The sequence below is a fragment of the Anolis carolinensis genome, chromosome 3 (assembly GCF_035594765.1).
Source record: "Anolis carolinensis isolate JA03-04 chromosome 3, rAnoCar3.1.pri, whole genome shotgun sequence".
NCBI lineage: Eukaryota > Metazoa > Chordata > Lepidosauria > Squamata > Dactyloidae > Anolis > Anolis carolinensis.
In genome coordinates this window covers 57,319,431-57,335,939 of record NC_085843.1, presented here as the reverse complement: position 1 = coordinate 57,335,939, position 16,509 = coordinate 57,319,431, and the positions used below count along the sequence as shown (strand labels likewise).

At 36.9% G+C, this 16,509-nt stretch overlaps 1 protein-coding gene across 3 annotated transcripts in view; it reads left to right on the top strand.

Annotated features, from left to right (window-relative positions):
* cadm2 (cell adhesion molecule 2) overlaps positions 1-9,915 on the top strand; it is a 644,325-nt gene extending 634,410 nt beyond the window's left edge. For all 3 annotated transcript variants that reach the window (XM_008107677.3, XM_008107676.3, XM_016992521.2), the window contains one exon: positions 806-9,915. In XM_008107677.3, coding sequence (XP_008105884.1) covers positions 806-924 — 119 coding nt within the window. In that variant the 3' untranslated portion in view covers positions 925-9,915. The remainder of the gene's footprint in view (positions 1-805) is intronic.
* The last annotated feature ends 6,594 nt before the right edge of the window (positions 9,916-16,509 follow it).

Below are 16,509 nucleotides of genomic sequence, written 5' to 3'. Positions count from 1 at the left end.
TTATGTTCTAACTCTCTTGAGGAGAACAGCACTCATATAATGACATTTTTCCATTGGCTGAAAATTGGCTGTTTCAGACATCACTGACTATAAATATATTTCAGCATAGATCTTAGCTTTGCGATGTAGGCAAATAAATTATGACAAATTACCTACTGCTGTGCTAGAGTTACGGAACATAACAGGAACTGCAGAAGCAGCATATTTAGATATGTAGGCACAAATATTTAAGATTAGAGTCCCAGGTTTATAACAATACTCCTAATGTAAGTAGTAAATATATTTCACTGTGTGAATCTGGTGTCACTATAGGAGAGCACAGCCCGCCCTGTGTTAAATTTATCTTTAGTCTCTTTATCTCAATTGGGAAGTTATACTCAATTAACATTTCCCCATTGAAAGCAGTAAGATTTTCAAAGTGCAGTTCTGAAATTGTACAATGTGCTTCAATTCAATTGGCTGAATTAAAGAGATAAATCTTCTGTCCTCTGTATCACAAAGGAAGAAAAATAATTAGAAGGCATTTCCCTCCAAAGCTTCTTGTTAATGAAACCATGACAACTTAAAATACAACAGACCCTTTCTGTGCTACTTGTGTGTACTTTTCATGATCCAAGGGACTATAGATCACAATTACTCATTTCCTAAATTGGAATGTGCAACCTGTAAATGTTCATGTTTCAACATGGTATGACATTTACATTCCATCTCACCAAGACCAATTAGTCTTCTCTTAGAGAATCACATTTGGAAAGCAGCCAAAGGTATCATAGCCCTAACATTTTAATCACATTGCTTTTTGCAGGAACATATTTAACAAATGAAGCTAAAGGAGCTGAAGATGCACCTGATGCGGATACAGCCATTATCAATGCAGAAGGCAGCCAAGTCAATGCAGAAGAGAAGAAAGAATACTTCATATAGATGCAGACTTAGGTTCTTGAGTATTACTCGCCAGGCTGACTGCTGGAGAAAACTGGCTCTCGTCTTTCAGAATTAATTTCTCCCATCTTTTTCCTACCTGTATTAATGCACACATTTGCTTTCAGTAGCCAGTTTATACCAACAATCAGCCATGGACAGCATTTTTCTTTAATTATTGTACCATTCATAATGCAGGACATTTCTTATTGCCTAATAATCCATATCCATTGCTCTCTTAACATACAGTGCTTGAATATACAGCCTTAACAATTTTAATCATCATCACTTCATGTTCATTTTTATACATTTTTTAAACAGTGATATACAACTTATTTTCTGTCTTCTTTTACCATATGGTCCTTACCGGTATTGCACCCAACCATTTTCATAGCAAATGTTGTTAGGTGAGGACCCCGATGTATTTACATAAAACATTACAAGTAAGATTAGAGGTTTACAAAGAATGTTTTATATGTGTCTATAATTCAAAGGCAACCTAGTTTTGAATCATTTTGCCCTAGGAAACACCAACTGAAAGCACTCTAGTGTAATTTCTTACATGTTTTCAATTGACATCAATGGGGTATGAACAAAACTTTTATTTTAATTGCACATTTGATACTAAAGCAGTGTCTGGGTGATAACCACATCATGCAGTCTGTTTATACAGAATCCAACGAGGATTATGTAACTGCATTTTGAAAAAGTTTGTCCAGTTTTTTATTGCTTTTATGAGCATAAAGACTTCCATGTCTATTTCTGTAATTTTTGTTTTGATTTTAATTTATTTGCTTCTCATGGGCTCACCTTCCTAATCAAATTGGACATGTTCATGGGGCACAGCTGCAAGACATTTTAGTATCTGTATATAGTGAATATAATAAATCCAATTAAACATTATTTGATACATATTTAACTTTTGGGGCTGTAGGTAAGTCAGTCACAAGTAAGCATTTTCTAATGTCCATATATCCCTTTAGATATGACTTAAATTAATATTCTGAGTAGATAACATGTATTAGTACTTTTTGTCTGTATGTCCTAGCACTGTTCAACAGCAAACTTTTCTAGCTCCAGTTAATTTTTCTTTGTTATACAATGGAAGCACAATGTTATATGGAAAGGTAGTTTTAAGCTAACAACCAGTGCACAGCCTCAGGTTTTAAATTACAACCACATTAATGATTAATGATTAAGTTGCTAAAATTTAATATATAATTTGGCAGTTCTAGAGCTGCATATCAATGTTGGATTTGCCAAAACACAAACAATGAAGTGTTACAACAAAAAACTATGTTTTGTGTATGCGGTAAATGGACTAATTCTTTATATTAAATTCCTGTCTATGCATTTTGTGAGGTACAAACTTATGTCACAGTCAATGATAGAGAATATCTGCCATGCTTTTAGCTCCATAGTAAAGACCTCTGTTTGAGATAATTCTCAAAATGTGGGGTAAAATGACAGCTTTTTAAAAAGAGTATCAAAAAGCAAAAGCTAACGTAATGAAGGTTGATTGGCTAAATTCCTCCTCAAGAAAAAAAGAAATGAAATATCACCAGATGAGCTTTTACTAGTCCCAAATCAGAAAGATACATTCAATAGACTGTCATTCATCTTCTAAGTACTGCACCTTTAAAAAAAAGACTTTCTATATGGTTGCTATTACTAGTGAAGTCTAAAAGCATAATGGCCTATTGTAAAGGATTATCTCCTGGGATTTATTTTTTGCGTGGGGAGGGAGGAGGGCGAGTAGCATTTGAATATGACATCATGTGTCACAGTAAATGGAAATCAAAGGTGTTGTGTCAAATTATTTATCAAAAGGGTATACACCTTTTAAGGACAATAGTAGTTTTTAAATTGTTTTTTGTTGAGGAAAAATACCTTGTTAATTTCTATGAGAAAAAGAGAGAGAGACCATCAATCAAGCAGCACTTTTTCAAAGTATACAGAACATAAATAATATGATGTGGTTGAGTGTTAACATAATAAATCATATACAGTATGACATTTTAAAAAATACGTCTGCATTGATGTGATTGCATGCTTGTTTTTTACCGTTCACTCCAGATCATCTGTGGAAAAAATGCAATAATATGCTAATCTAGTATGGTAGTTTGAGAGAATCAGGTAGCAGCTACTAGGCACATTGAAGCTAGTATAGGTTTACAACATAGTCATGTCTTTCAAGGAATACATTTGTTAAAAAATAAACTGGCAAAAAGGAATTAATTTTATTACTACTAGGGGGAAAAGGTATTTGTCATAGCAGTTAGTTGTGACTACTATTTCAAAAACCAATTTGTTGCATAAGTGTCCAAGCCAGCAAAGCAATTAACTCTTGTTTAAATGCCTTGCTGTATTAGGATTGTTTACCTAATTCACATGCCCATTACTGTTGTATTTACTCATTTACAAATTCTTTCAAAATTCCATTTTGCTTAATTTTTTATAGAAATGCTGCTTACATTATCTACCTGTTCTTCACTGTGAAGTGAGATTTTCAGACATTTGGACATCTTCAGATGTAACCATTTCAAAGTGTCTTGTCAGTATAGCATAAAAAAAGCATTTGGAACTTCAAAAAAAGTAGATAAAAATTGAACTGTTAACATTTTTTTCTGCTGGGTTTTTGACAATTTGGAGGGGGAGGGGTCGTGAGGGGTGGGGGCAGGTGGAAACACCTTGAGGTGTAATTTACAACAGGCCAAAAGCATTATGGCCTTACTACCACTTTGTGATCTGCATTCACCCAGTTAAATCAGAGGTTCTTAAACTTTCTTTAAGAGAAAAGGGTTTTTTTAATAATACTTCCTCTACAAAATGATACATTCCATAAATGAAACAGACGTTTAATATCATGTTCCTTACTTTTCTGATATTTCTTCAATCATTTCTTTCTGTGGATTCAGCCCTGCCTTTGGCTTTAGCATAAGTATTAGCAATATTATACCAGGATGCTTCCACTATAAATAATATTACATTTTCTCAGTATTATTTTGATATAAATGGAATTCACTTATCATATCAAAAAGCTCTTCAGTATGGAGCTGTTAATGCTGGCCATGATGGCTTGCATCAATATCCTTGAAGATTTATGGATGCTGCTTTACAGGTACAGTAGAGTCTCACTTATCCAACATAAATGGGCTGGCAGAAAGTTGGATAAGCGAATATGTTGGATAACAAGGAGAGATGAAGGAGAAGCCTATTAAACACCAAATTAGGTTATGATTTTACAAATTAAGCACCAAAACATCATGTTAGACAACAAATTTGGCAGAAAAAGTAGTTCTATACACAGTGATGCTATGTAGTAATTACTGTTTTTATGAATTTAGCACCAAAATATCACGATGTATTGAAAACATTGACTACAAAAATGTGTTGAATAATCCAGAACGTTGGATAAGCGAATGTTGGATAAGTGAGACTCTACTGTATTATCACTAGAGTAGATCCCAATTCTTCTGTACCCTAGTTTGATGACTTTCTGGAAAGTAGAGATCAGGAAAAATAGGCTAAAGGCAACTAAAGAAAGTGTGGATAAAAATGGCTGGTTTGGCTGGCTATTACAAAAAATTCAATGTGTAGTCCTTTCTTATTTCCATCTTGCCACATACCACAAACAGATATTGAAGAGATGGACTAAAGGCCTTGCCTTTAGCTGGTCATCTAGGTCATGGGAAAGAGAGATACATTTAAAGAACTGTACACCAGTACATACATTCAAACTTTGCTTCATTTGCATTTGTAATACCTGATGAGTTCTTCTTTCATGTAAATCTGGTCCTGGTTTGAGAACCTCTGGTTTGGATGAATATACTTGAAGTGAGGTACTAACATGCTAAGGAAACACTTAATTGACATAAGATATATAAAGGTATAAATAATGGTGCCATGGAAGCATTGAAGGAAAACAGAAAACACAACTGTTTTCATTGAGGATATTTGATCCAAGTCTTGAGTTGTGGTCAATTTGCTTGTTATTTTCTTTTGCATTCATCACCATCTTTTTTTTTTTTTAAAAAAAAGAAAAGAATATGACATCTCAGGTGCATCATCTTTCCATTCTTAGATGTCATTAGCAAATCCAAGAAGCAATTGAAGGAAACTGATACATGATTTGATGTGCAGAGATCAACCTTTTTTTTTACTTTCCTGGAAGAGAAATCATCTTGCACTACGATTCCTGATACAAAGATCACAAGAGGAAAACTGACAACTGAATTAACAAGTCAAGTGGACATTTGGAGTATGTTCATCATGATGTAGGATGTATATCTACGTCTCTCAGTGAGAAGGAAGGAGAGAAACTTATATAATTTTTATTGTAAAAGCACTGAAATTACCATGTACACTAAAGTACATCAGGTATTCAATCACGACAGTGTGGTTACATGTGCTTCCACGTGACATTGCAGTTATAGTGTAATTTAGTGCCACTTATTATAAAGTGTTACCAAAAGGAAAACACAAATTTTACCTTTACTACTTTGAGGAACAGTAATTCCAATGAAGTCAAAAACCAAACTGCCATGGTCATGCAACATTTTTTTCCAAACCGTCCTAAATTCTTCCAAGAATCCTATCTTCTCATTCATTAGAACTGGTAATATACAACAAACACATCAAGGTATTTTTTTTTTAAAAAAAATTAAAAATCAGCTGCTCAAAAGTTCAGAACAAGCTATAAAGCAGAAATAACTTGAGTAATGCTTTGGCTTAAGTGGCACAAAGTACACACTAAAAACTATGCAAAAATATAGGTGACTACAGTGTACTTACATGTAAGTATCTTGTACTCTTTCTGTATGGATATTGGAAACCCTTGTATTTATAATATGCATTTTGATTATTTCATAAGGAAGGAGATTAGAGTTTGCAGTTACAAAAGTGAACTATAAAAATACTTACAGAGCAGTTATCCTTAAATATGTATGTATGTATTCCCCTGCTGCTTCTAACTGATTTTTCATTTATTGTCAACTATACTTTCCTCGAAACCCAACAAACACTCCATTTTGGCCTTCTTTTTGTTTGTATCCCATGAGGTTCCTTCTAAACACTATTGGGGCAAGGATTTCTGTTCTGCTAATAATGTTGCTGCCAGCACTTTGTCTGGGAACACTGCTCAGTAATCTATTTCTAGCCCAACAGTAAAAGGTCACTCTTTTTATCATCCTTGAGGGAACCTTGCATGCTAAGATGTTGAGAAGTATTGCCATTTGCCCTGGTATTTTTAGCATGAACAATGGAAGGCAAACCACAGAAAGAGCTGCATTCTCTTGACCCCTATTTCGCTGAATCACCTCACCTGGAATTTCTGCTGTTTATTTCCCCGGTAATGTCAGGTAATCTTACATTGTGAGTAGAAAATGCTTCCATCAAATCACAGAGGATGCCTTTAATGATAAAGTAACTTTTTTCCAAACATGAAATTTCATATCATTGATCCTTTTCATCTCGTCATTTTTTCCATCATGCTCTTCCAAAAGCAATGCATTGAAAGTAGTGAGATAACACAGAACAATCACAGACACAAGAAATATTGTTAAATTGAACACTGCGAAGCTTCCCAACCTCTTCTGATATAGCTTTCCTTCTGACTGATGCATTAGAATTTCTGTATAAAGCATTCAGTCCACTTCCTGTTGCACAATTTTAACTTGTTCCCATAAGAAATATATGGCTTACTGAGCCAGTTTCTGTTGTCTGTTTTAGCTCTCTGACTAACAGTCTAGTATTGTTTTGGATTTAGTTTTTACATACATCCTCTTTTGTGTAGCACGAGTTCATGGATCTCTCAGTGTTGCAGGCAGCACAGTCCCAATGTTTACCTTTACTTGGGTTTAGATGGTATGATTTCTGGATGGTTTATCCTAAAGAAGTTCAGGTTGGATTTTCCAACTAATGTGATCACAGTATGAATAATAACACTCTGTAACACTCCATGGAAGGGGGAAAACATTATTTTCCTCTATAACTATAGAAAGTAATCATTAAAATTAAAAGTGGTTGATTCTTTCTGGCAGTACCTATGGCCTGGGAAAATGAAAAGAAGAAAGGAGGCTTCCACTAAGGCCTATGCCAATCCCTTCTCCTGTCACTGCTATGCCCTCTAAAATGATATACTGTGACATCAGATTTTGTTCAGTGTAAATGCTAATATATAGATTCTTCCAATAAGTCTACTATACATTAGATGTTTTAAACTGTTTCACAACATGAAATATATGTTGCATTTCAATAGAAAGAGCTGTTCAAATTACAGTTCTAGAGAATATAACTAAATGCTGCTGTTTCCTTTACCAGTCTTGCTAGCATTTTTAGGAAAATAGAGGATAATCAGCACAAAATGATAAAAGGAAGCAGCTAATTGTAGTGGTTAAATTTTAATTAAGTGATTTAATTTATTGTTCACTGTTAGTAGGACATCTTTTCTTACAGGAAACAGTGATACTAAAAGAAGTTGCCGAATTGTCCAGTTAAGTCACTAAGGAATTAATAACTCTTTTATCCAGGAAAACCTTTTTCCTACTTAGCTAAAAAAAATCATCGGCAAGCTGTAAACTTCAGCAATCCTACAGAATGTTAGACACAATCCAACAGCAAAGGAATACCAAAGCCCATTGACTTCAAAGGGCTTAAACGTGTTACTGTAAATGTGACACAGTTTCCAAATTATGTTTGCAGAAAGCAGGTTTTGACAAGCCAATTAGATACTGAAAGAGTTTTTCTGTCCTTTGAACACTGGTTTCAAAGCTACATATAAGCCAGTGTTTGTACAGATTCAGGTGGCATTATTTAAACCAATAGTTTAAGTTTGCCTATATCCCCAAACTTTATTATGTCCCATTTTACACAGCTTGTTTTCTACCCATTGAAATTTTAATTATCAAATTCTTGAATGAGCTAGAGAAAGAGAGGAAAATTAATGTTGTTGAATGCACAGTGTGCAGTGCATATGGTAATGCACTCCCATTATTCTTTGTGGGATATACAGTAAATTCTTATCTATAATAAGATTCATGATAACATCCATGATTAATCAGCATGTGTGCACAAGTTCCATGATTATAATGGGAATCATCTTGAACCACAGGTTTTCCAGGGGTTGGGAGGAAACAAGAGCCCTATAGGTTCACTTAAAACATGCTGTCTGAATGTCTTTAACAATGTAAACTTTTTCCAAACTTTCCCAAAATATGGGGGAGAAACTCTACACAAAAAAATCAAAGGATGAGGATTTGCATACATCTAATCAGTCGTGTTGAAATCCTATGGTCTGTCAAGTTGTTTTGTATGCTTCCTTTGTCCTGCAAAACCAGACAAATTTCAGCATAACCCAAGAGGCAGACATAGCAATTCCATGGTGTCAAAGCCATTTATGTCTTTTCATTCAGTTCTGTAACAGACAAATAACAATCCAAGTACCATTCAATTTCTCTAAACAAAAATGGTAGGCCATAAGACATAAGCTGCAGTAGTTATGACCAAAAGGTGACATTTAATAGATTCCAAACTATCAATCCAACATAGGTGATTCTACACTGAACATAATTTTTCAACACTAAATGTGCAGGAGGCTGTGCAAAACGAAGAAAATCTTACATCTTTATGATAGAGACTTTAGATCTTATGATTCCATAGGCATTTCCTTATGGATTCAGAGCTTAGACAAGATTTATCTTCCTTGTACAAGTTCTAATCTTTTTATCTAAGCACAACATTTACATTTGCCTTACTAATCATCAGTGGACTGTGCACTGATATTACTGTACAATTTTTCAAACTGGAATGCTAATTTAAATTGAAAGAATTGCTTTTTAAAGTATTTCATTGATAATTATGAAATATTAATCCTCATTCTGTCTATAAGTTGATATTCCAATTGTGTAATATGAAAACATATTTTCTGACTGAGTAATTTTGGCAAGAATAGGTAAATATACTTTGTGCTGTGACCTACCTCGAGCCATGGGGACAGGCGAATATTATTATAATAGTATTCTCCATAAGTGCACTGAACACAATGCAGACATGCCAAAAGTTTGCTTTCTCTTACACAATGTCCATAAGGTCACTAGATTCCCATTTTTTTTTATCAGCAGCTACACATTTCCTATGGAAGGCAAAAAGAAATTAACAGTCATTAAAACCACTCATTATTTTTTTAAATGTCTATGCACTATATTTATTTCTACCCTTTCAAATTCAAAATGCACTTTATAGTTTCACGCCAAAAATCGGGATGTTCAAATACTCCTAATTGTGTCTTCCACCTTTAGATGCTAATATTCTGCACAGAAAAGAGGTTGCTTGAGTAAATATAACTGCATTCATTAAAATATTGTGAACTTCTTCCAGTTTTCCAATTGCCTCACTGAAGAAGCTGCACAAATTTCAAATTCAGTAGATCAAACTCCCAGTGAAATATTTTAGGACTGAAGTTTTTAGTATTCTAATACAATATTGTAGACACATACAAAATGTACTAGTAAAAGTAAGGTATGTATTCCAGGGCTACTAAAACAATGGGACCTGGTGAACTATTCTCCATGAAAGAACTTACTATCTTCTGATGAGGAACTATCTCCAAAGTGACTACAATGGCCTAAGATTTACAGTGTGGTTGACTACAGCATCTGTGACACATGGCCATGTTTCTGATACTTCAGACCTTAATCCAATCCCAGAGGAGTTAAGCATGTTGCACTGACAATTGAAGCACAGTTTCTTTTTTAAAATCACAATTTTAAAGTGAACAAAATGCATATTGTAATGTCAGGTACATGACACTTGCATGTTGCTATGCCTATATACTTACAGAGTATTCAATGTGTACTTAGTGACGCTTAAGAAATGTCATGTACAATTTTTATAAACATTCTACAGGGTTCCCATATGCACTTCATCTTTCAGTAACGTCTTGTCAGAGAAATGTCTGAATATTATTTTAAAAAAATAAAATTTCAATTTTAGTTATCTGTTGGACATTACCAAAGTGTTTATTCATTTCAATACGTCATGCTTTGACAGTGAAGATAAAAGATATCAATAAATATCAGGAGGAATCCCATCCTGGATGAAAATTGAGTCTTGTGTATTCCACACTGAAATTGCATATAGTATGCAATTTCTTATATGATTCAACACATAAGATGTAGCCAATTTTTTCCTCTGTGTATCCATGACATTCTGGGCATGGATTTATTACATACCATGCAAAATAGCCAAAGGTTGAAATTTTTGTTGGCACACGGGATTTTCTTTATCATTTTTTTTCTACAGAATTCCCCTTGAACTGAAATGCAAGATGTTTTCAAAATGGAGAGTTTAAATAATGAGTTTAGGGATTGGCAGCAAACCTGAGGGAAAAGAAAACATTGTGATTACAAAAACCAGATGCATATGCAGATCTGATATTCACATATCCATGGATCATGTCCTTCCATGCTCCCACACCAGCATGAGTCCCTTTATAAACAACTCCAAGAGTCCGAGAAATCTATATACCACATGCCTCTGTATAAGCCTACACAGAGTTTGTATAATCTAATGTTAAGGAGTAGTTAATTGCTTTTCCTCTGACCTAAAAAAACTTTCTAATCAAGGAATAACATTGGTATTCAGATCTGTAAATGACAGCATTTCAGAGCAGAAAGACAATCGCTTTAAAAGGAGTATTCATACATCAAAGTATATAGCATCTCAAAAAGGGCCTTCTCTTGGCTGATTTGCAACCCCCACCTTATGTTTGTAAGTTATCATTGTTAGCATCATTGCCCTTGTTATGTCAGTGTTAAATCTATGTATTTTAAATCAACTATTATGATGTTGGAGCAGTACAAATTTTAGAAATGGCACTCTTTAAGCGGAAAGTGTTTACAAACTCTATATAGTAGAGAAATATGACCAAACATGAAGTAAATGCATGTTTGGAAGTATGTACTTCCTTTTTTGTTCTGTTTGTGAGACAGACTGATAATTCATTCACAGCTAAACAATTTCAAAAACATCATTAGGGTCACATGCAGTCAGAACACTCAGATGTAAGTAGCAGCCTAAAGACACAATGAAGTGAAGTGACAAAAGGCACAAGTCAGTGGAAAAGAAGGTAAAATGATCCAGCATGCAGAATGAAGGCAAGGGAATAAGATCTAGAGAAAGAAACTAGGCAGTCAAAACCAAGCTGACTGCTACTGAGACAGAGCGCAAGACATAGTAGATCATGACAGACCAACAAATGATGATGATGATGATGATGATGACGAGATGACCAATCTGTTTCTTATCCACTTGTCTATATGAATTGAGGCAAGGAACAACAGATTAAAATATAGCAACAAACAGACTCAGACACAGTTGAAAACAAACACACACACACACACGTGTGTGTGTGCGTGCGTAATATCAGTTAAAAGGTCATAGCACCAGTAAAATTATGCATATTTAAAATTATCAATTCATAATTTAGAAACTTGTAATTTAAAAACTATCTGGTTAGGCCTACCTAAAGTTATTTTAACTGTAAGCTGTCAAATCTTTCCACAATTTGCGAGCAGCTGATGATATATGCCTTCTGCTTAACAGTTGTCTATCTTGTTCTGGCTGAAGTAAATGTCTTGAATCTTGACCCAAAGCATGCAGGGCTTTAAAGATAACAGCAAACATGTTATACTTTGTCCAGAAATTAATCAGCAGCCAGTGGAGGGATTTTAATATAGGTCACTCCCAGATGCACCAATCAAATGGGCCACCATGTTTTGCACTAATTTAAGTTTCTGAACTTTGTGCAGACTTCAAATTAGCAGTGTATGTACTATCATTCTTAGGGCTTTCAGCTCTAGAAAAACACACTGCTTTCATATCAACTGAAGTTGACAGTGAGCATTCCTTGTCATTATATCTATCTGTGTTGTCATTTGAAGCAACAGATCCAGAAGCACCACAAATCTGCAAACACAGTCTTTGAGGGAGACTGTAACCCCATTCAAGACTAGTTGACATGCCTCCAACCCCAGGTGAGGACCATTAACAGTAAACACCTCCATATGAGTAAACACCTCCTACATATGAGACCAGAACTATACCTATTGGGCCTTAAAAAATTGAAATTGAACACAAATGAGGAAAAAATTCTAAACTATCTGGTTATAGGAGCCAGGATTGCCTTCGCCAAACTATGGAGAACAAACCAGATCCCTTCAATTAATCAATGGCTATTAAAAGTATGGGAAATAAAGACCATGGACAGACTAACCTTCCTGATGAAGAAACACTATGGACAACCAATAAAAGAAACTGACTGGTCAATATTTGAAGAATACATAAGGAAAAGACGGACATACCTCGAAGAAATTCCATAAGAACAACCAGAAATATACAAACCTAGCAACACAACATGTCGCTTCAGGAGGCAAATGGACCCCCCCACCCAAATTGATAGTTACCCACGGAATAGTTGACACCACAAGGGGACCACTCTCTGACATCTAAAGACTCAACCAACTCTCCCGAATCTCTCTCTAGCCCCCTCCCCCCTCCTAAAAACCCACCCCCTTTGCTTTTGTTTCTCCTCCTTTCCCCTTTTTCCTCCCCCTTCTTCTATAACCCCTCTCCCAGCCCCAGCCCCTCCTCCCTACCCCCTACTTCCCTCTCCCATTTTTGAACCCCACTACTTTAAACCTGTATGCAAAAATACTTAATAATTTTTTTTTTTACAAAAACCAGTAAACACCTCCATCTTGTCTCATAGCTCTTTAAGTAGTAGCAGCTTTATGAGTAGCAGCTTAAAGAGCTGGGCATGTTTAGCCTGCAGAAGAAAAGACTAAGAGGATACATGATAGCCATGTATAAATATGTGAGAGGAAGTCATGGGGAGGAGAGAGCAAGCTTGTTTTCTGCTGTCCTGGAAACTAGGACGTAGAACAATGGCTTCAAACTACAAGAAAGGAGATTCCACTTGAACATCAGGAAGAACTTCCTCACTGTGAGGGCTGTTCGGCAGTGGAACTCTCTCCCCCAGAATGTGGTGGAGGCTCCTTCTTTGGAGGCTTTTAAGCAGAGGCTGTATGGCCATCTGTCAGGGGTGCTTTGAATGTGATTTCCTGCTTCTTGGCAGAAGGTTGGACTGGATGGCCCATAAGGTCTCTTCCAACTCTATTATTCTATGATTCTATTAATTCAGTTTCATGTGTTGTCGAAGGCTTTCATGGCCGGGATCACAGGGTTGTTGTATGTCTTTCGGGCTGTGTGGCCATGTTCCAGAAGCATTCTCTCCTGACGTTTCGCCCACATCTATAGCAGGCATCCTCAGAGGTTGTGAGGTACTCTGAGGATGCCTGCCATAGATGTGGGCGAAACGTCAGGAGAGAATGCTTCTGGAACATGGCCACACAGCCCGAAAGACATACAACAACCCCAATTCAGTTTCAGTTTGGTTTTCCTTCTCCAGTCCATTTCCTCCAGGCATTCATTTAGAGAAGACATGCTATCATCAATTGATGCTATTTTTGAAGGTATGGAAAATTGTATTTGTGTGCCATCAGAATACTGATAATACCTCTGTGGCTCTGAATGAAATCTCCCAATGGGTTAATGTAGATATTAAAAAGCACTGGTGATGGAATGGCCCTTTGTGATATGACACATTACAGCTCCTTTTTTGAGGAACAAGTATCTCCAAGCACCACCATCTGGAACCTACATGAGAAAGAGGACTGGAACCATTAAAGAAAGATGCTACTGATGTACAAACTCCTCATGCATTCCAGAAGATTACCTTGGTTGATGGTACTAAGTTTTGTGAGGGGTCCAAAACACCAATAAGGACACACTCCCCTTGTCAACGATTAGAGACTGTCATCTTTTCAACTCCATATCCTGTTCTGAAATTAGTTTAAATAGATCTAGAAACATGCATCATCCACAATGGTCTGAATTTGGCAGGTCACAGCTTTCTCAATTACCTAGGCCCCAAAACTAAGATTTGGTATTAAAGTCCAGAAGATGTCTTATCATTTCTTCTAAACAAGTTGGAAATCTTCCCTCTTAGAGAGATGCATTAATAATACATTTCCACTGAGACCCAACTACAACTTCTCACTGGATGACCAGCTAAGAATGACAGGATTCAAAGACACAGGTTGTCCTCCTTACTTATCCTAGTAGTATTTCTATATCCATGGTACTCACCAACTGATCAAATGTAAGCCTCCACATTTTGTTGCTGGGCACCCCATTGTTGGCTTTTGTTATAACAACAGCATCTAGGGACCTCTTCACATGGCCCTTTCAGGCCATGCCATTGTGCTGGCAATTGCCGGTGAAAGGGAAGGTACACGAGGTGCCCCGTGTGCCCTACCTGCTTTCAGAATCACATGGTGGAGATGGGACAGGGTGGATTGGCACCCTGTCCCTGTACCCATCAGATGGGAAAAAGGATGAGAATGTGTGTTGCTCCACTGCCCTTTACCCCATCAAATGGGAAAAAAGGGAGGACAGTGCCGGTAGCTCAATCGGAGTTACCCAAACTACCCAAACTTTCCTTCCCGTAGTGGTGGAGGAAGCACCTTTTCAGGACTTCCACCCCACTTTGGGAAGAATGTTAGTGGAGCCTGCTGTGCATTGTGTGATGTTGCACAGCAGGCCCTATCCTTGCAGTGTAACAGAGCAACAAAATGGGGCAAAAATGCCCTGTATGAAGAGGTGGCAAGTTGACTCATACCTAAGAGCTTTTATTTGTAAGCTGATTGCTGAAAGCATCACAGAAAACTACAGAAAGCTCTAGGATTGAATTAAGAGAGAAACTGCCTGAGTTAGACCTCTCACCACTCTCAATAATTCAATTGGATGTGAATTTGGAGACATAATATGTGCAGAGAAGCAGCTTGCCATCTTATAGGATCAAAGATATCATCTATATTGTGTCCTATTGAATATAAGTCACATTTTCCTCAATCAGTTGTCATCCTTCTCATTTCAGCTTCCTAAGATATTCTGTATAAAAAGGACTCAAGTTAGGAACAAGACAGAGGATATTTGTGGTCAACTGTGTCTACCTTGATGTGGTGATGCGGCTTGAGTGCCTCGATGTTGCCATGAGCTAAACCGTGTAGGGCCACCCAAGATGGGAAGGTCATGGCAGAGAGGTCAGACTAAATACGATCCCTGGGGAAGGTAATGGCAACCCACCCCAGTATTCTTGCCATGAAAACTACATGGATCAGTACAACCAGAGAAATGTCGATATACCATTGGAAGATAGGACTCCCAGGTCGGAGGATGATCAAAATGCTACTGGGGAGGAACAGAAGACTAGTTCAACTAGCCCCAGATGTGATGACACAGTTAGCTCAAAGCTGGAAGGAAGGCTAACGGCTGTCTGTGCTGGAGGCGAATGACAAATCCGATGTTCTAAAGATCAAAACACTATAGGAACCTGGAATGCAAGATCTATGAGCCAGAGCAAACTAGACGTGGTTATTGGTGAGATGTCAAGATTAAAGATAGACATTCTGGAAGTCAGTGAACTGAAATGGACTGGAATGGGCCACTTCTCAACAGATGACCACCAGATTTACTACTGCGGACAAGAGGAACACCGAACAAATGGAGTAGCCTTCATAATTAATAATAAAGTTGTGAAAGCAGTGCTTGGATACAACCCAAAATATGATAGAATGATCTCAATTAGAGTTCAAGGAAAGCCGTTTAACATCACAGTGATCAAAATATACAACCCAACCACAGCTGCTGAAGAAGCAGAATTAGATCAGTTCTATGAGGATCTGCATCACCTATTGGATAATACACCAAAAAGGGACATTATTTTCATTATAGGAGATTGGAATGCTAAGGTGGGCAGTCAAATGACAACCAGAATCACAGGCAAGCATGGCTTGGGACAACAAAATGAAGCAGGATGTAGGCTGATAGAATTTTGCCAGGAAAACTCACTGTGCATAACAAACACTCTCTTCCAACAACCTAAAAGATGGCTTTACACATGGACTTCACTAGATGGTGAACACCGAAATCAGATTGATTACATCCTCTGCAGCCAGAGGTGGCAGACATCCATCCTGTCGGCGAAAACAAGACCTGGAAGCTGACTGTAGTTCAGATCACGAACTTCTTATTGCTCAATTTAGAATCAAACTAAAGAGAATGGGGAAAATACACAGACCAATTAGATATGATCTCACAAATATTCCTAGTGAATATGCAGTGGAGGTGAAGAATAGATTTCAGGGACTAGATTTAATAAATAGAGAACTATGGACCGAAGTTCACAACATTGTTCAGGAGGCGGCAACAAAGTACGTCCCAAAGAAAAAGAAAACCAAGAAGGCAAAATGGTTGTCTGCTGAGACACTGGAAGTAGCCCAAGAAAGAAGGAAGGCGAAAGGAAACAGTGATAGGGGGAGGTATGCCCAATTAATTGCACAATTCCAGAGGCTAGCCAGGAGAGACAAGGAACTATTTTTAAACAAGCAGTGTGTGGAAGTGGAAGAAGACAATAGAATAGGAAGGACAAGAGACCTCTTCCAGAAAATCAGAAACATCTGAGGGAAA